Source organism: Leptonychotes weddellii, chromosome 13 (assembly GCF_054177405.1).
Source record: "Leptonychotes weddellii isolate Sample4059 chromosome 13, ASM5417740v2, whole genome shotgun sequence".
NCBI lineage: Eukaryota > Metazoa > Chordata > Mammalia > Carnivora > Phocidae > Leptonychotes > Leptonychotes weddellii.
The window spans coordinates 36,232,132-36,253,248 of NC_138381.1; the positions used below are offsets into that span (position 1 = coordinate 36,232,132).

General features: G+C 41.9%; 1 protein-coding gene and 1 long non-coding RNA gene across 3 annotated transcripts in view; one reads left to right on the forward strand and one right to left on the reverse strand.

The window, feature by feature from the left end:
- Window positions 1-4,425: 4,425 nt before the first annotated feature.
- Window positions 4,426-5,752, reverse strand: LOC145716690 (uncharacterized). The gene is made up of 2 exons (XR_014139490.1): window positions 5,604-5,752; window positions 4,426-4,552 (listed from the first exon to the last, which is right to left on the reverse strand). It is a non-coding gene; the product is annotated as an uncharacterized LOC145716690 (long non-coding RNA).
- Window positions 5,753-7,257: 1,505 nt separating this feature from the next.
- Window positions 7,258-21,117, forward strand: part of KLHL14 (kelch like family member 14) — a 96,797-nt gene continuing 82,937 nt past the window's right edge. For both annotated transcript variants that reach the window (XM_081801438.1, XM_081801437.1), the window contains exon 1: window positions 7,258-8,207. In XM_081801438.1, coding sequence (XP_081657564.1) covers window positions 7,258-8,207 — 950 coding nt within the window. The remainder of the gene's footprint in view (window positions 8,208-21,117) is intronic.

The following is a 21,117-nucleotide window of genomic DNA, read 5'->3' on the forward strand; positions in this document are numbered from 1 at the left end:
ATCATCATATCTTCCATGTTTAGCCTGTTGTCTGGGATATGATAAATACTTACCATATGCTTGATGAATAAATGAATGAAGTTCACAGAAAGCAGGCACTTCTTTTGTGGCTAGTGTAGCAGAATGGTTAATTTCTGGAGTCAGGTTGTATTGATTTGGATCTTAGCTCTACCTTTGAAAAGCTGTGTGACCCTGAAAATTTTACCTGATTTCTCTGCACTTCATTTTGCACATTGGTAAGATTAGAATAATGGTACCTTTCTTTATTGGCTAATTTTACTAAGGAACAAGTCACCCCAAAAATTAATGGCTCAAAACAGCAACCATTTATTTCACTCAGAATTCTGTGCGTTAGTAAATCTGAGCTACGTTGGTTCTTCTGTTGCAGCAGGGCTCATTCATACATCCCAGGTCAGCTGGGACCATGTGGTATCTGCTCTGCCACCAGGCTAACCTGGACTTTTTCACATGGCCACTGGCAGGATTCAAAGAGGGGAAGGTGAAGCATACAAGGCCTTTGGAGGCTCAGACCTGGGATTGGCACAAAGTCACTTCTGCTACATTCTATCGATCAAACAAGCGACAAAGCCAGCTCACTTTCAAGGGGTGGGGAAGTAGACTCCACTCTTATAAGAAGAACAGCAAAGCCACTTCATAATGGGGTATTTATACCAGGAAGAATAGAGAGTTGGCGCCATTTTTACAACCTACCATACTCTCTCACAGGATTAATGAAAGGATTAAGCAAACAAAACATCTAAAGGATTTAGGCTAGTGTCCACCTAACAAGTAATGAATTCGATAAGAATGAGCTATGATTATTCTGTTCGAAGTTGCCAGGAAGAGTTTCAAAATGGAAAGAAATCTGAGTTTAATCTGAGAAATAAGTGGGATTTCTCTATGTGGAGAACCAAGGCCTCTCATAAGGATACAACCTAAAGATGTGCTGTGAAAGTGGGATGTGTTTCAGAAAGCAGCCAACAACAGACTCCCCAGAAGAGCTACAACAAGAGCCTGGGAACCTGGAGGACTGGCCAAGGACTTGGACTTGACCCTGGGGCAAGAGTAAACCATTGGCTTTGACTAAATACTAGCCAATTGTACCGTTTCTTATCTTTTACTGTTATTTTAGATGTTTTGTTCTTCCAGAAGCTTCCTGATGCTGCTGGTTTTGTGATATTTCTGGCCACGTCTACCCAAGATTTCAAATAGAAACCTACCGTTTTTCTCTGGGTTTTGCCACTCCGTGGCTTTGGGGATCTAGGAGGTCCTTCTTTGTTCAATTTTATTGTAAAATGGAATAATTCCTCCTTTCATCCATTTTACAATTGGTGGCCATCATGAAGGTCAGGCCACAGGAAGTAGTATTTACTAATCAAAAGCAGCACAGGAGAAACCAGGCTTTGGTGTTTATACAATTTGGTGATCACTCATAAATCTTAAGCAGAAAAGTCAAGAAAATAAAGTTTCAATGTGGCTGCCCCTTCATGTGAAGCAGCAAAAACCCTTCTGAAACTGTTCTGAAGATAATCTTAAGTTCATCCAGTCCAGTGAGATGGTCCTGAGAAACCAGAGCCACTGATCTGCCTGGGTCCCTGCCACCCGGAAGGCTGACCAGACAGCTTAGAGCTAGAGCTCTAGTAGATTGCTCAGTGGAAGCAGTTCCAGAATCTCTCCACTGTACATAGTTTAAATGCAGATTCACTGATGAGTAATTCTGATAATTCTGTCGAAGTATGAAGACTGCTTGAATTAGATGAACTACATGATCATATTTAGTTTTTTTATAAGACAATTCTGGCTTCTCTTATGCCATGTGAAATCCATCCTGCTGAGTGCTCTTCACTAGTCACGTCCTTCCTGCCATTTTAAAAACAATAGTGGCAGAGATGCAAGCTGCTGATAGTGCTCAGCAGGACAGATCAAACACACAGATGCAATTTCTGTACGTTGAACAGTGAAGTAGGATAAAATTCAAATACTTACAATCGCTTAGTAGCTAGCATCTGATTGCTGCAAATTGAATCTTTCATAACGGGATTTATTGTAAATAGTGTCATATCATTTGTGAGTTCTGCAATAATTTCAGTCAAAGCCAGTGCAAGATATTGGAGGTGTGAGACTTGCATGATATATATGCCAGTTCACACCTAGATTATGAAGGGATTTTTAATTATCAATATTATTTTTAATTGCTTACAAAACAGCCACAATTGTAATTTTTTCTCTGGAATCTTAAACATTCTCAAATAGTGTAACTTTAAAACCCAGAAGAAAAAGCCTAGCCACTTCCTTTCAACAGCCGTTTTAGAATTGCAAGACCCCAACCCTTCTCTTGCCCTTCCACTCTCGTTGTTAAAAAAGCATCAAAACTATAGATAGTTAAAATTTTTGAAATGTGCCTTTCATATTGTTTGGAGCAACAGAGATCCTTGTAATCATAATTAGTGATCAATATATCCTATTAGTAAAAAAAAAAACAGAAATTCAAAATCAAGATATTTTGAGATCTCAAAACACATCTTACTTCCTTTATGAGAACATGGAGAGATGACAATAGTTTAAGTGATTAATACTCTTATTCCGCTTTGGATTTAGTTCCAAATGCTTCATTGGAAGCTCAAAAGAGGTAAGCATCAAAAGCATACTATACAAATTATACTTTCAATGTATGAGAATTTGGTGATACTGTACCTACTTGATAGATTTAATTGCTAATGCACAGAACCCCCCAAAAGACACTATATCACAATTACACAATCTTCTTGTTCAAGACCTAAATAAGGGAAATTCAAAAAAGGAAAAATTCAAAACAAATAGTAGAGCCAGAAGATTTGGATAATCTGTTCCCTTTCTTTTCCCTGCTCCAAACAAACAAAAAAATCTTTTTCTATTATTTTACCATGTATTTGAGCTTTTTATTATAAATATGAAATGTGAAATACAGTATTTCAACAAGATCTGAATAAAGTATCTTACTCTCAGATAACCTAGGACCTTGATAGAGAAGGGCCTTTGTGAGGAGTAAAGGCTTCAGTTCAATCCTTCTTCATTTATTTAAGAGCAAATATCCCGCATGCATGTTAATGTTTATTATTCTAAATGGGGAATTCCCTCTTTCTAAACCAAAGAATTTTCAGTTTTCTCTCCCTCTCTTAAGCAGGTGTCTTTCCATATCTCACAAATCAAAAGGGAAGGTGGGAAGACAGGCTTTCAGTGGTGCCCTGATGTGTATTTTAATAACTTTACTAATCAGAGCACATATAAATTAGAATGACTCATATTCGTATCTTTAATAGCAAGGAAAACTCAATTTAACTCATGTCCAGCTTTCTTTCATGTTCATTTTATTCAAGGGCATGCCTTCTTTTTTTTTTTTTTTTTTGCTTTCTTTCTTGGACACCTCCAACCCCCACTGACAACCGAAATGCAGGGCTATAAATGTAAGGGTGCAATACATCATGAGATAAGTCTAGAGAACATGTCCTCTACCAAAATGCACATGAATCTCTGGTACGGTGAAAATTCCGGAATCATTTGGGGGTTCATTTTGCATGCTAAGCAGGGTCAAAAATGTGAGCTGTAGGTGGTCATCCTTATATATCAGATAAGGTCCAAAGTTTAAAGGTTACATTTGTGAAACTGCAGCTGGGTTTCCTAGCACTTGATTCTAGCTCCTGCAAATCAAAGACTCTTAACTGAAAGACAAATCTGACAATATGATAAGCTTTCAATTAAAAAAAATCTTACTGGGCGCCTGGGTGGCTCAGTTGGTTAAGCGACTGCCTTCGGCTCAGGTCGTGATCCTGGAGTCCCGGGATCGAGTCCCGGGATCGAGTCCCGCATTGGGCTCCCTGCTCAGCAGGGAGTCTGCTTCTCCCTCTCCCGCTCCCCCCTCTTGTGCTCCTTCTCTCTCTCACTCTCTCTCTCAAATAAATAAATAAAATCTTTAAAAAAAAAAATCTTACTTCTGAACCCTTATCTGTTGAAGAGCTGACACAGAAGTTCAGAGATGTTTGTTTAACCAGACAAAATGATAGAGAAAAATATGTTTTCCAACAAGATCATAAAGCTTGAATAGTGCAGGGAAACAAATGTAAAGCAAAGAGCTGTCCTCTATTCCGTCTACCAGCTCTAATTCCCCCACCCCCAGTTTGTACACTCCAGCCACTCACCTTTTAGGCAAGGGCTAGTGTCTTCCAAATTAGACTCAACCCCCAAATACCAAGACACTAGAAAGTGGCATCTTAGCATACTTTGAGATCAGACGTTTTCTGCATTTCATGGGGGGGGGGGGGGAGAACAGCATACCAATGTAGTGAAATCTGGAAACAACAGCATATATACAGACACAAAAAAAAGTTTGCATATTGCACAGAGCGCTTGAAGATCATAAATCTATGCATGAGAAAGATGTAGTGGAAATTTTGGGGGGGATTAGAGTTTATTTTTGTCATCTCTGTGAGACAGCTACTCATTCATCCAGATCACAGCTAAGAAAAAAGCTGGTCACAGAAATTAGCAGTTTCAGCTCAGCAGTGAAGTCGCCAGCCTGTGAAGGCAGAGAGAAATTGACTAATTAGCAATGCGCACTAAAACTTGACGGTTCTTTATAGAGAGAGAGAAGAGAGAGGGAGAGAGAGGGAGAGGGAGGGAGGGGGGGCTCGCTTTTTCCCCTTCTTTCTTCCAAAGATGTTTGAAATCGCAGTCATTTACGCTCGACAATTTTTACAATAGCCTTGAGCCATAATTTTGCGAGTCTCTCCAGCATCCATCCCCCTGTATGGTCTCTCTCTACTGGCCAAGCACGACCGTTTCTCTCCCCAACCGTGGATTTCCTATTACTCTCGTTACGACTCACTGAGCCCCAGGCCCAAGGATAATGATGTGTTGTTTCTTGGTAGCATAATTTGTCACACGTACATTTTTTCTTCTTCTTCTCTTGCAGAAAGCTCTGCTCCCTCTCTCTCTCTCCCTCTCTCTCCCTCTCTCTCCCTCTCTCTTTCTCTCTTTTCTCCCTCTCCTACATTTTCTTGCTGTTGCTAATTCATGGTGATCAAATGATGTACGACAAAATAAATTGTAAAGAGTGACTGCCTGGAGTTGGGAACCAGAAGGTGTTTTCCCCCTCCCAAGGAGAGAGCAAACCTTTAAAAAGGAAGGACAATTGATTTTGGGGGGGGAGCTTAAGTGAGCCTTGACTTTGCAGCTGGTTGAAAGCAGGTAAGTTTCTGGCCTTGTGTCTGCCTTGTGTGTATTTTGTTCTGTCTTTTGGGTTCTTGGCGGGGGAGGGGACAGGGAGGGAGTCTTTCGGGGTGGGGGGGTTAGTTGTGTGGCAAACGCTCATAAAGAATAAAACTCCTATTGCAAGAAATAAGCAGATGGGGGGGAAGGCAAAGGAGGAGATCAAGAAGGAAGGGGAACAGGAAAAGATGGGGTGAGGGGGAGCTAGACAACGAAGCAGGGAGAGCGAGAGAGAGGTATGACCGGGTCCACTTAAAGGGAGAGACTCTGGGAGATGTTTCAGGAAAGCCAGAGCTTTGGGGGCCGGTGGGGGAGGGGGTCCTGCCCGGGGAGGGAGCTCGAGGGAGGTTAGAGTCCACCTGGAACGGGATGGTAAAGTGAGTCGAGAGGAGCCCAGTGTGGTATAAATAGGAAGCCGGCGATCCAGGACTGGCGCCAGGCAGGGCAGAGTGAGCCGCAGTGGAAGGGGCAGGTCCGGCGGGATCCCTCGGAGCCGGGCGGCGGCGGCGGCGGCTCTCCCGGGCGGGCGGGCGCGCGGGCGGGATGTGGGCAGAGGGTCCCTTTCTGCTCGGCCCTGGAAGGTGTAATTACAGGTTAAGGACCCTGCGTATCGATTTCGCCTCGCCTCCCCCATCCTGCCGTCCTCCGCCTAGATGCGGGCGGTTCAGACTTTTTTTTTTACAGAAGTAGTTCCAGGGCCAGGAGAGTGGGGGTGCCCGAGTGGGGGGCCGCTGGGGGTTGTATCGAGGGGCTCGTAGGGAAGCTGAGGCTTCGCGCGGAGATGCTGTGTGGGATGCAGAGACCCCCCCCCACGAAACCTACCCCCCCTCATTGGACAGGGCCCACCCCCTCCCCCAACACCTGCCAGTTAACTTGAACTTCTCACAGTTACTGGAGTTAAAGCCACTGTTCCTGGTGCCTTGGAGACAGAACCTTTCACGTGAATCCCTCCGGGCCTCCCGGCTCCTGCTCTAAATCCACCCCAGTGGCCCCACTTCCTCCCTCCCCGTCTTCCCCGGTGCCGCCCCGCGAGAGAAGGGGAGATACACGTCTGAACTTCCGCGCTTTGAAATGCGGGGGGCGGGAGAGAGGGGGCCGGGGGTGGGGGGGCTGAAAGGATTCTCCTGCCAGGTTTAAAGGCGTCTCTGGAAAATTAGCAAAACTGAGTGGTGACGGGGAAGCCAACAGTTTGCGAAGCAGGCAAGCAGGCAGGGCCGGGGTGAGGGAAATGAGCTAGAATTGATAAGGACAGCTCCCGCCTCTGCCGAGTCCACTGAGCTGGTCCTCACCGCGCTCCACTGCACTTTCCCGGGAGAAGAAAGGGCTTTATCTGCTACCTCAGACTATTAGCCTAGGAGTTTCTCGGGGCAGCACAGATAATCGAAGGGGTTCCCAGCTTTTGGAGGGCTAAGAATCGCCCACCCGCACGCTTGTCGGGTCCCCTTTCCCACCCCCCAAACTGGACCAACTACGAAAAGCAAAGCTGCAGGCACAAGTTGACCTGGAACCTCCGCCGACGGTCGCCTCTGCGCTCTCCGGGAACCCCCGGCTCCCCACTCCCCGGCCTTTCCCTTCCTCAGGCCCGGCATGGACACGAGCCCACGAGGTGTCTCGGTCTCCGCCGCCACTTTGCCGTCGCTGCTGCCACCTCTGTCGCTGCCAAGAGCCGAGCCAGGGTGGTTTTAGGAAAGTGAGGGACGAAGTGTGTGGGCGGTGGCGAGAGGAGTAGCAGGGAGCTGAACCGGCGCCCCGACCCCAGACAGGGCCCTTTTGGTGGCGCTCACGGATTCAGTGCCTTCAGACCTTACTCCTAGGGTCGGGGTCCTGGGGCGCGCCGGGCAGGAGCCAAGCTGAGCACTGATTGTTGTTCTTCGCCCTCCCCTCCCCTCCACACCCTTCCCCACCCGACCACACCCCACCCCCTCCACTACCCTCTCCCCTCCCTCCCATCCCCCACCCCTGTGTGCCAGGTTGGAGGAGGGTTTAAAGCCAGGTGCGCCGAGTCAGCTCGCCATGTCCAGATCCGGGGACAGGACCTCCACCTTCGACCCCAGCCACAGCGACAACCTGCTGCACGGCCTCAACCTGCTGTGGAGGAAGCAGCTGTTTTGCGACGTGACCCTGACAGCCCAGGGCCAGCAGTTCCACTGCCACAAGGCCGTGCTGGCCTCCTGCTCGCAGTACTTCCGATCGCTCTTCTCCAGCCACCCCCCTCTCGGGGGAGGGGTCGGCGGCCAGGACGGCCTGGGGGCCCCCAAGGACCAGCAGCAGCAGCCGCCGCAGCAACAGCCGCCGCAGCAGCAGCCGCCGCCGCCGCAGGAGGAGCCCGGGACTCCTTCCTCCTCCCCCGACGACAAGCTGCTGACCAGTCCTCGGGCCATCAACAACCTGGTGCTGCAGGGCTGCTCGTCCATCGGGCTGCGCCTGGTGCTCGAGTACCTCTACACGGCCAACGTGACCCTCTCCCTGGACACGGTGGAGGAGGTGCTGTCGGTCAGCAAGATCTTGCACATCCCCCAGGTCACCAAGCTCTGCGTGCAGTTCCTCAACGACCAGATCTCGGTACAGAACTACAAGCAGGTGTGCAAGATCGCCGCGCTGCACGGCCTGGAGGAGACCAAGAAGCTGGCCAACAAGTACCTGGTGGAGGATGTGCTGCTGCTCAACTTCGAGGAGATGCGCGCCCTGCTGGACTCGCTGCCGCCCCCCGTGGAGTCGGAGCTGGCGCTCTTCCAGATGTCCGTGCTGTGGCTGGAGCACGACCGCGAGACCCGCATGCAGTACGCGCCCGACCTCATGAAGCGCCTCCGCTTCGCGCTCATCCCGGCCCCGGAGCTGGTGGAGCGGGTCCAGTCAGTGGATTTCATGCGCACCGACCCGGTCTGCCAGAAGCTGCTGCTGGACGCCATGAACTACCACCTGATGCCCTTCAGGCAGCACTGCAGGCAGAGCCTGGCCAGCAGGTAGGAGACAACAAAGAGGAGGGCGGGGGGTTGGGGGGTGTTGGAAGCAGGAAAGGCCGGAGGGAGAGGAGGGGGCAGAGAGGAGGGGGGAGAGGGGTGGGCTGCGCGGGAGGCTCCGGCAAGCTTAAAACAAACGCAAACAAACAATTCAGACTGTGTAGGGAAACTTGATTTCGGAGTCCCCGAAAGGTCAACGGGGAAGTGGCCTAACAGCATCCCGGAGCTCTAGAAAGCCCACGTTCTCAACATCCCCAGAGCAAGGAATGTGGGACTTGTGGGCTGAAATTGACAGGCAGGTGGGGCCAAAGGCCTGGGCGGTTACAAGGGCCGCTCTGGAACCCTCTCTAACCAGTTCTCCCTCCAAATCTCAAAATGAGCTGGCTTAAGGAAAAGGATTCTGCAATGACAAGTCCCACCCCACTCCACCTCTTTCCTGCCTTGGGTGAGCAGGAGCGCCCTGGCGTTCTCCTCCTCAGGGAGGAGAGCTTTCATTCTTTCTGTCAGACACTCAAGTTTTGTTGTTGTTGTTGTTGTTGTTGTTGTTGTTGTTGTTGTTGTTGAGTGACTGAGGTCTGCTCCCTTTGGAAGTTAGAGCTCCCAAACGTTTGGTCTATTCGGGTCACTATTGGAAATTCTGGCATCACAGACCCAGGCAAACTTTTCTGTCTTGTGGAAAGCCTTTCTTTTTCACTTTTAAAGGAGAGCAGAGCCAGAGGTTTCAGGATGTCAGAGTGAATCATGCCTAGCAGCTCCCATCTCTAAGGGGAGCACAGCTGAAAACTGGGAGGAGGCGAGTCATCTGGCTCCAGTTAGGTCCTTGTGCTTGTTCTAAAGTCACAAAGAAGTTGGGGACTTGTTGTTGCTCTTTGGAATATGTCTGTGTGTGCTGCAAATAGGTTTTAATGTCAAAGGGGAGAGAGAAATGATGCCTTTTTAAAATGTTGCTGAGTTTTAACTGTAGGAATTGACAGTCATATTTTATTGGCTCCAATCTTAAAACCCCTTTTAATGAGCCCTAGCAGAGCATTTCTTTCTCTTTTTAAAAAAGAGAAACAGTATCTTCTCAGTTTCTCATGATAAAACATCATGATTTCAGATGCCAGGCTATCCCAGCCTAATCCACCAGAGTGTTAACATGGTTTAAAAATCCATCATGCCATTTTCCCATTCAGAAGGATGTCTAACGTGGGGGGAGGGGGGTCCATTTTGTGCAGCTTTCTGGAATTAAACATTTATTTTTTAGTCATGATGCTTCTACTAGACGCAGGTAGAAATGTTTTAAGAAAAGGAAGATATTCTCTACAGCACTGGTGTTCAGGGGAGGCCCACAGGGGTATGGGAAATCTTGGACTTAGAAACCTTCTAAGTTGATTTTCTACTATTTGTGAGGGATGAGTTAATGAATCGTGTCAATAAATGACAGTAAGACAATAGCACAAGCAAGAATTCAAATCCTTGTGTGCTTGAATAGTGAGCACAGGAGTCCAAGTGTGAATAAGAACATGGAATGTACTTTTATTTTTGTAAGAGTTTTTCATTTGTCTAAAGATCAAAACTTAGTGCGATGGGCACATGTCACCACACCACACCACACCGTTATCTTAACTTTTATCACTTTTAAATGACCTACAGGTATACTTAATTTAGCATATATTATACATATTCAGGAATTCAGACAACACAGTCATAGTCCTGAACATAGATTTATTCGTATTTTTAAAAACATGTAAAATCTAGTACAAACTCAGAAATCCAGAGGGATAATAAGATTAAGGCTTAACTTGTTTTAAGAGTGACTTTGGGATATGAGCATTACAAATTTGATCTTTCAAAGAATTTCCAAAGCCCTCCATGCACTTTTACCTGATAAGTATGTTCTAGGGCTCAGTGTTAGAACAGTTGACTTTCAAAATGCAAAATGCATTTTCTACCCTCGTCTGGATTCAGCATACCAGCTGGGGCCTGCTGGTTCTGTCCTGGTGGATGGCTGAGATACCAGGCTGCCCGGCTCCGTGACGACACCGTCCAGCTTCACTGGGCCGTATCATCTGAAGGACGTGTAGTGGTGTCTGACCACTAAGTGCTTACAAGTGTCATGGATGCTGCAAGAATCTGATACTTCTGCGGTAGGAAGAAAACTGTGTTTTTCTTTAAAAGCGAAAGATACAGAGAAGAAAACAGTTCATGTGAACCTGTTGTTGATCTCAAAAGAATATAATTTAGATTTTGTTCCATTGTGGATAACTGTAGCATTTTAATTTGGGGGGACTAATTACATTATTCCAATTTTAATTTGCAGAAAGAATGAACGACTAACCATCAAGATCTTAACTTTAATGTAGACAAAAATGCTGTAAGTTGTAACCAATAGTATTATATTGGCCCACTTATTATAGCATCAGCAGAATATAAAAATGTTCTCTCAGACTTACATGGAGTTTAACAGAAGGATAAATATGCTAAACAATTGCTTCTGCAAATACATCACTTTTATTGAAGACAATTGAATGGAAGTGCATTGTATATATTACTTTTTATCCACCTATAGTTTTTAAAGTCTAAACATGAAAGAATTCCTCAAATTTAGGCAAGGAGTTGAAAAATTAAAATTGACTAATCTGTTGGAAAAAGTACAAAATATAAGGAAATAGAATCACTTCAAAAAGAATTTATTTTTTTAAGAATACATGTTATCTATTGAAAGTAGGGCTATTAATGTAATAACAGTATTTTAAATATTTTTAAAGATTATTAAGTAATTTTGAATTTTTATTACATCTAGAAAAATAAAGCAATCCAAGCCTGAAGACTTTATAAATACCCAAATTAATATTTAATTTTTGCTCTAGTTGCTTTAGTCTTTCTGAGTATGCCATTATGCTCAGATTCATGTTTTATTTTAGCAAATTAAGCATAAGAATAATAAATTAAAAATAAAAGACTTATTATCTTATATTCAAACATATGCATAACTAATTTAAGAGGAAAGGACTTCAGGAGACAAAAATTAAGACATTTGAAATCTTACTTCTTGTTTTCTTTTGGTTTTATTGCAAGAAATATAAAACTTAAGAAATAAGTTCTTGAAAAAGTTTCTGGAGATGTCATTTTTAAAGACTTCTAAAGCATGAAAATTTAATTTAATTAGTGACATAACATGCAGTGTTTAGTACATTAATAAGTAAATATCAGAAGACATACAGTCCAAGTGTAGTTTAAGCAATCCCAAAAGTTTCTTTTTTATTTGTATTTTTAAAATTTTAGTGCATAATTTAGTAGTTATTCAAATAAGTCAATTTGGACTGGATTCATTAACTTCTTTTTTACATTTTCATTGCATCTCACACAATGTAGCAGTTAAATAAATGCTTACTGAAAGTTGAAAGAATTAAGATTATAAAATAAGAAAGCTCAGTGTTGACTTCACCAATATGTTCCTCAATCTACATTACTATTACACATAACAAAAGCCATTGAACCTTCTACAGGAAAACACCTGTAATAGAAAAGCATTGTTGAAAATAATCATATTTTTTAAAACATTTAACCACCAGCTATTACAGTCCCATTTACAGCCCTATACTGAAGTGTAGTTTTCCAGAGATTATATTTTATAGAAGACAGAAGGCTACCTTATAAAGATTTCACTCTCTAAAAAAGTTTATTTAAAGATTTCATATAAATTAATTTAAAAATCTACTTAAATATCAGGAGCACAATTATCTATTGGCTAAAATGGTTTGTAATGATTAAAAAGCCATTAGATTTCCTAATACGCAGCTTTGATTCCTGCCTTTGCTGCTTAGAAAGTGTTTCTTTAAATGTAGGACTATATTTTCTATTGGTTCTCTTCCTAAGGCCTGAGTAACAACCTTAGCAAAGCAAACTAATCTTGTATCCATGTATTCTCTAAGTTGTTACTTCCCTTTATATCAATTTGATAGCCTCAGATTAGAAGTTGTTAGGTAGTTAGATTTTTGTATCAGAAGTTACCCAACCATTCAGAATACAATTTGTTTATTATGTGAAACAGGACCATTGATTACAAAATTATATCACAGGTATGGGAGCCAAATAGTTATATCCTACAATCAAAAGGCAATTAGAGTAGATATTAATGTGTTGTATTGGCTTAGAGGATTTACTGACAAAAGTGGACATGTTCAAATTTTAATTCATATCTTGTATTTTTTCCATATTTATGAACATGTTGAGGTTCACTCATTACCTTAGCCAATTTCCAAGTATCTCTATTTTCTTAACTTAAAAACGCAGTAAAAAATTTATCACTTTATTTACAACAGCTACTTTTTTTTTTTTTTTTTGAAGATTTTATTTATTTACCTGACAGAGACAGAGATAGCGAGAGCAGGAACACAAGCAGCGGGAGCGGGAGAGGGAGAGCAGGCCTCCCGCCGAGGAGGGAACCCGATGTGGGACGCGATCCCAGGACCCTGGGATCATGACCTGAGCCGAAGGCAGACGCTTAACGACTGAGCCACCCAGGCGCCCTACAACAGCTACTTTATACCAGAGGATCTTCTAAGCATTTTACAAACATTAACTTATTTAATGCTCAAAACAGCCCTAAGGGATGAGTACCAGCATTAGCCTCATTCAATAGATGGAAAAACTGGTACACAGAGAAGTTAAGCATGTTGTCCATGGTTGCACAGCTGCTAAGTGGTGGAACCAAAGTCTAAGCTGGGGAAAGTGTGGCTCTGGAGTCTGTGTTCTCACCCACAGTGTTCCGCTTCTTGCTATGAGCCTCTTCATGCTAGGATATGATCTAGTGATCGTCCTTAGAGTTATATATAGACTTAAGACTTTCCTTTTGGAATGAAACTTGTGAGGGTTAAATATTAATGTGTCTGACTTTAAAAGAAGTTAAGGAAAGGTATTGTTCTAGGCCTGGGGTCAGAATTTTTTTCTCCTGAAAAATACCAAATAGTAATTATTTTTGGCTTTGGGAGTCACACAATCCTTGTTAAAACTACTCCAATCTTCCCTTGTGGCGCGAAAACAGGACAATACGTACATAAATGGGCATGGCTGTGTTATAATAGAACATCACTGTGGGCACTGAAATTCTGTCTAATTTTCACATGTTATGAAATATTCTTCTTCTTTTGATTTTTTTTTTCCTCCACCATTTAAAAATGTAAAAACCATTCAGGAAGGAGGGCGTATATAAAAACAGGAGGCAGGCCAGATTTGTTCTGAGTCATAGTTTGCCAACCCCTATCCTAGGCACTTGGGATATATCAATGAACAAAATGGACACAAAATTTTGTCCTTATTCTAGTGTCATTATTCTAGACCGGCCAGATCTCAGGGGGTTTGTCCCTATTCTAATGGAAAGAATCCCATTGATCTTTCTCCCTCTGCTTGGAAAGAATGCAAGTCTCAATAATCCTACCAATGCCAAATTAGAATTTCAAGTTTCCATAATAAAGCTTAAGAATTTAAGTGGCAATCTCAGGAAAGTAAAGAGTAATTAATTTAAAAAGTGAACGAGCTGCTCATTTTTTTCAAGCTTACTATATAGAGAACCAACTAACATAGGTTGGTCATTATTTGGAAGAGGTTTAAATATCATGTGTATGAAATTTTAATGATTTCCAATAGGAAAGTAGTCAGGCACATTTAACACATTGCTAAGATTGACGTGCACATGTCCAGCAGACTAATCAAAGCACATAAATGAACACATGAACAATTATTTTTCTAAATGCCATCCTATATCTCCAGCTGCTTTGATCTAAGGGTATGTGTTGCCAGGACTCCGACTTCCAAGTGAGTTAGCTGGATTGGGTACATCTATAGTACCTCCCTGCCTTCTCCAAAATGAGTAACCTCTGGAGGAGCCCTCCTGCTGTTGTAGGTTTGGTTTATGTGTCTATCTCCCTCAGTAGATCAAGTGCCTGACCTTGATCTAGAAATGTGAGTTCAATTTGAATTGATACTGGTCTTAAGTATAATTGAGGTGGACACTTAGGATTTGGTCAATTAAGTGTGAATTGAAAAAGCCAATGTTGAAATAAAAATGGAGGTTATTTTAAAGATGATTGACGCACACACAATGCTGTTTACCAACCACAATAGTAACTGTCACTGTTGAGTACCTACCATGAGCTTGACATATTACTTACTTACATATTCTAGTCCTTGTAACATTCTTCTCATCTTTTTAAATATTAGAAAATTGAGGCTCAGAGAAGATAAATAATTTGTCTAATTATCTGCATAGGATTGAGTTAGGAGTCAGTCGTCGTCATCTGAAGAATACTCCCTTGTTGTGAGTATATTTTATAGATATGGCTTTTACAGAAAGCGAACTCTAATCTGCAGCTTCCGTATCTTTGTTTTACCACATCACAGAAGAGATTAAAAGTTACAACTTTCTAATGCTTCTTCAAACCCACCCAAACAAAAGGAGTGAGAGGAATATTTTGGAAAGCCAAAATTCTTTCCCATTGGTCTAACATACTTAATTATTGGTTCTGAGATTAAGGAGCTAGGTAATGGGGTTGCTGAGATTTTTCACTACGAAATTAACTTACTAAAAATACAATGAGCCAATATATTTTAAGTAAATCAATAAAAATAAGAACTTTCAATTTAACTATGAAAAATAATTGTGAAAATAAAAAACAAAACAAAGCCTAAGAGCTTGAATTTAAACCAAGAGGTCTTTTTTTCCCCTAGATTTCTGTGCACTGGTGGAATAGCAGAATAGTATCAGCTTTGTTTCTGTGAGGACAATAGAAAAGCTATTCGTGTTGGTGATACTTACAGGTGATAAATACAACAGGTAGAAGCCAGAATTATAAAAATGCCTGTATACTCTAATAACATACAATAAGATTCCTGTAACTGGAAATTTATTTTGTTTATATTTTGTTTCAAGAAAATCATTTTAACAATTGTTATGCTATAAATGTTTATACCTTCTGTCATTCACTTAGAATTTCAGAAAATATATTCATTGTTATGTCCTTTCCATTAACTTCCAAGATAATTCATGATGCATGAATTACTAATGATGATTTCTTTAAAACACACACACACACAACACTATTATGATATGGGTAGGAGAATGAGTTAACCAGAGGAAGGACACTCTCAGTTGTAACATAGATGAAACAGTGAATATATCTATTTCCTTGTGAATATTAAAACGGCCTATTTAGTCACAAATAATATTAATGAAAATAGGGTTAGAACTATTTGCAACATTAGAATTAAAGCAGAAAGATACTAGAGAAAGCCTACAATCGTGAGAAAATAAAAATAGTGAATGTTTATGATGCAAAGAGAGAAAATAAATCATAGGGAAATGAAAAAGAAGAAAAAACAACAGTAAGGGAAATACAAGGAAATATGGGAAATCAAAGAAATTAGTAAAAGATAAAACCATCTGAAAAAGAAAGAAAAAGAGGACTAGCAGTGCAGGAAGATGAGCAAGGAAATTCTAGAGCCTGGAGAGTAGGTGGTCAATATTTGTTGGACAAAGAAGTACAAATTCAGAAGCATTTAAGTCTCTACATACCCAACTAATATAGTTTACAAGGTAATTGATGGTGTTCCATTGAAAAGAGAAAAGTCAGTCCTTAAAAGAAACAAAAAAGACTGTTTCCCCAAGGAAAAGAAAAAGGTCAATCATGGTATCTTCACTCCTATAATTCAGTTCAGTTCAGCAATTACATATTTGTAATCTGAGTTAATGAAGATGTTTTATTAAAAACTCTGTGTCCTTGTGCTAGATAATGCAGTAGTTCCAGAAGTATCAGAGTTCAAAGGGGACAGTCTGCTATTCCAGTAGGAGGAGATGAAAATATAGCTGCATTCCTTGTAAAATCATCTTAATTTTCAGTATAATTGGAACTGGCAGCAGACCTGAGAAGCAAGGGGGCCTTCACAACCTTAGGTGGCTTTTCTAAATCCATGCCTATGACCTCACGACCCCCACAGTGGGAACTTGGGACGATGCGTTGCAATATACCACTAACAGGAAGTTCTGCTGTGAAATATCCCCCACGTTTGTACTGAACATAAATATATCATCCACCAAGCCCTGAGCTAAGTCCTGCGATGCAGAGTTAAACAAGACAGATCCATTGCTGACTTTGTGCAGTTTACAATGTAAGGAAAAAGAATAAAGAATTACACAAATTAATCAGACTGGTAATACATGCTGCAGGTTAGCAAACTTCCATGGGATAACATGTAACAGAGTCCTATAACCTCACTGGGGAGACCAAAGAAGACTTTCTCTACAAAGTAGTTGAAGATGAGCTATCCAGAGTGACGAGTCTGGAGGAAGGCAGGGCGAGCGCCCAGGGAAAGCACAAGCTGGGAGAAGAGCCATGCGCATGAGCCCCAGGCAGAGAAAAGTTTGGTACCTTCCAGGAACTGAAAGAAGGTGTGAGTGGCTAGGGGTTATGCAGATTCGGGAAGGGTTGTCAAAATTAAACAGGAAGTGGTAGGCCCCACTAAGGATTATCCACTACATGGCCAAATTCCATAGTGGAAAAATCAGCTTTTTTTTTTTTTTTTTTAATTTGAACTGAGAAAATAAGCCATAGTATGGTAGAAACACTGTCTCTGCAATCATAAACCTAAATAGGTGTCCTAGGTCCACTTTAGCTGAGCCCCCCATCAGTAAAATAGGTTAATAATTATAGTTCTACTTGCAAGGATAACCTGGCACTAGCCTGAGACAATGAAAAAACCATATACACAGAAAATGCTATTTAAAATCGACTCATTAATTTTCAAAGATACAATAAGCAAAATTTACTTGAATACATTTTTGCCTAACAAGAAAACTCTCGAATATATCTGTGATCTCACTGGAGCACAGAATTAGTCAGAGACTTTTCAGACCAGATGAATGAAGTTGAAGGAACCCGAAGGTGAACACGAGGACATCAGAAGGAAATGGGAAAATTAGACTTTCTGGTTGCTCTCAGTAATTTATACATAATTCTTCAAAGGGAAAATGATGGCCTTTTTAGATGTAAAAGCCTTCCGTCTCTTCCATTCATAGAGGAGAGTCCCTCTTCTTATTTTAATCTCCTAAATTCAAGCTTAGAGGCTTCGCCGTTTCCTGCTGTCCCCTGAGTCCCTCACGTACGTATGTCAGGTCCTGGGCTCCCAGGGCGCCTGTGAGCGGGTTGGTAAATTGCACCTGAGCAGGGACTCCGAACTTCCTCAGAGCTCAGCTGGGCCACCGTATGGAGACTGGCTCACTGGAGGCTGCAGAGAAGTGAACTGAAGAATTACAGTCGGTTTCACTTCCCTGCCTTATGTGCCTTCAGGTGCCTCTGAAGACAGGCGAGGCCAGTGAAATGGAGAGGAGGAGGAGGAAGAGAGACAGCACCAATATTAGAGAAGAAAGAGTCCTTGCAAATGTAGGGGTAATGTAGAAGAACGCGGATAGGCGGATGTGTGTACGTGTCTGTGTGTGTATCCACAGGAAAAGTGCATATTGCCGGGTGCTGGCTTTAAGTTTTCTGTGCAATGATTTCTGAGATGTGTTTTTAGCAGCCGAAGGTCTGTTTTGTACATGGCAATGGGAGCGGGACAGTCAACAATTCAGTCTGGCACCGAGTGAGGAATTACTGGGTTGGGAGGGTCAGTTTTTCACCAGAAAGAAAGTAATCACATTTGTAAATCCCGCTTAGAACAAAGCGGCAGACCACTCTCTGGCCCTGATTTTTAGCCCCCCTCAGAACCAACCACACCAGAACATCCTGGGCAAATGGGAAGGATTAGAAGAGAGAATGTAAAATCTGTAAGTCTGAGACAGAAAGTTTGAAGGAAAAACTTTAATGCTTTAATACGCAGACCAGGACCTCAGCACTTCCTACGTCATATGCACTAACAGGGGGGTTCACTGATTCTGTACCGGATCCCCGACAATATTGGTGTATTCTGTAGAGGCAGAAGTGTGTGCCCGTAGCAGAGACCAAGTGGGTGGATTGGTTACCATGACAACTGTACCACCACTGTCAGAGGCAATCCCTGTAATCTCCCTGTTTTAAGGTTTTCACAAGTGTTCCCTCCAAAAGGACATTTGTAGATAGGGACTACGGAGCAGAGCTAGGAAATACACATGAGGGGTTATGTTATAATGCAAATATCTTAAACAGTTCTTTAGCATAGTAATTAAGACCCGAACATCACACAGATGTGGGTCAAATCCCACCTTGACCACTTACAAGCTGGCTTTCTTTGGGTGATTTACTTAACTTGTTTTCAGATTGCTTATCTATAAGCTGTACATAATAATACCCACTTCATTTGGGCAGTTCTGAACGTTGGAAGAATGTATGTACAACACATGGTGCCTGGCTATGAATACTTTTATTTTTATGAGAATAGTTCTATTTATATCTAATTTGCTTTTCTGTTCACTTGTTAGGACTCCTAATTCCATACAATGTGTTCTTTCTAGAGCTGGATTATCCCAAGTACAGCTTCTGATAGAGATAATGTTTCTGCTGAAAGTTTCCATTTTATACACCTCTGAATGAACAATAGAGCCTAGGCCAGTCTTGGAGTCTGTTCCATCCTCTTTTTTTTTTTTTTTTAAGATTTTATTTATTTATTCATAAGAGACAGAGATGGAGAGAGGCAGAGGGAGAAGCAGGCTCCCAAGGAGCAGGGAGCCCGATGCGGGACTCGATCCCAGGACCCTGGGATCATGACCTGAGCCGAAGGCAGACGCTCAACCATCTGAGCCACCCAGGCGCCCTGTTCCATCCTCTTGATCTATCCATGTCAGCAATTGGAAAAGTTAGAAAGATCATGGTGGATTCACGTTGAATGGCTTTATTAAGCTATAATTTACGTAATACACAATTCCTTTTAAAGTGTAAAATCCAGTAGTTTTAGTATATTCAGAGTTGTGCAGCCATCAGCACAATTAATTTTAGAACATTTAGCAATCAGACCCCATCTCCTTCCTGCCACAGCACCAACCCCCAACCCAGCCCTAGGCAACCACTAATCTATTTTCTGTCTCTAGAGACCCATAGTATTGTTTGTTCTGGGCACTTCAGATAAGTGGAATCACACAATATGTGGTCTTTTTTCTGGCTTCTTTTAGGTAGCGTAAGGATTTCAAAGTTCATCCATGTTGAAACATGTAATAGTACTTCATTCCTTTTTATAGCTAAAGAGTTTTCCATTGTATGGATATGCCACATTTTATTTATCCACCAATTGATGGACATTTGGGTTGTTTCCACTTTTTGCTGTTACAAATAATGCTGCTATGAGCAATTTATGTGCAAGTTTGGGTATGGACTTATGTTTCTAGTTCTTTGGGGGATATACCTGGGAGTGGAATTGCTGGGTCATGCAGTAATCAGTGAACAATGAACAAATGTTTCACCTTTTGAGGAACTGTCAGATTGTTTTCCAAAGCAGCTGCCCCGCTTTGCATTCTCACCAGCAGTGTATAAAGTTTCCACTTTCTCCACATCCCCACCAACGCTTGTTGTCTGTCTTTTTGACCACATCATGGCTGTAAACTGCCAGCTCACTGTGGTTTGCATTTCCTTAAGAGCTAACGATGTCGAGCATCTTTTCACGTGGTTATTGGCCACTTGTTTCGTTTGTTTGTTTTGTTTGGAAAAATATCTAGTCCAATTCTTTGGCCATTTCTTAGTTGGGTTATTTGTCTTTTTCTTATTGAGTTCTGAGCCTTTTAAGGATTTTTAGTATGGCTCCTAGATCATAGCCAGGGCCCATCTTCTGCAGGAATTGGCTGCTGTAGCTGACAAAAATGAAAAGAAAATGCATGCAGATTGTACAGTGAAAAACTCTCAAGATACTTTTGTATGATACATATGTCTATTACTAAAACTCTTGGTGTTGGGTATGACAGAGACAGTATCTATGGTCGATTTTGTTGTTGTTTGTTTTCTTCTCTGTATGATTATTCTGGCCTTATGTTGACTTAGGCATTATATTTCTCAGCTGATAATTTGGACTCGGTTTAGCAAAGCTTTCATTAAAAAAAAAATCCATTAATTTATTTACATTTTCTTAGAGGTACATAAGACATTTCTATTCAAACTGTGTTTATACAATAACTATTTTAGGGAAATGAGGTGAAATTCTTTGGTTGCCAAGACAATGGAATGAGGTAAAATTTTTTGGTTGCCAAGGCAATGATAACTCATAATAGCCACTGCAGAAGAAGAAATATGTAAAAAGAAAACAAAACTGCAAAACAGATGCTCTCAATTGGAAGGGGCTGCAAAAGTGTTCCTTATGGGGATCAGCAGGAAAGAGTACAGCCCAGGATTTTCAGTCATGGCTGGGTTTCAACTAAAGTCTTCACGACACGTATCGCCAAGGTGGTCTCTGCCATGGAAAAGCTAAATTTGACATGAGAATAACTTGCCCACTTTCATCTTCCTTTGCTACAGTCTCCTTGCAGTTTTCCTCAGGGATAAAAAAAATACCTACTACTCTTGACAAGAAATTACACTTACAACTCTTAGTAGATTAGGTATTATTACTTCACTAACTGTTGCTTTGAGTGTATGGATATGGAAGAATGTTCAGCAAATCGCTTCCTAAACTTAATGTTTATGCTTCTGGATGGACAATTTCTATTTTGATTATGAATCTGTTTGAACATCAAGTGTTTGCTTTCTGTTAAGGTTTACAATCTCCATTACATAACAAAGAAGACTCCAGATCTACAACTCCATCATAGATCTGGGTGCAAAGTGGTAGGAATTTTAATGTGGATTTCTTTATCTAGATACAAAGTGTTATCAAAGGTATATGATAATTTTATAGTTTCTAGTATGCACTGCCAACAGATCCCAAGAAAGCAGGTAACCTCTCTAAATTAGTCATTTGTGTATGTGTTTAAAAGGCAGGC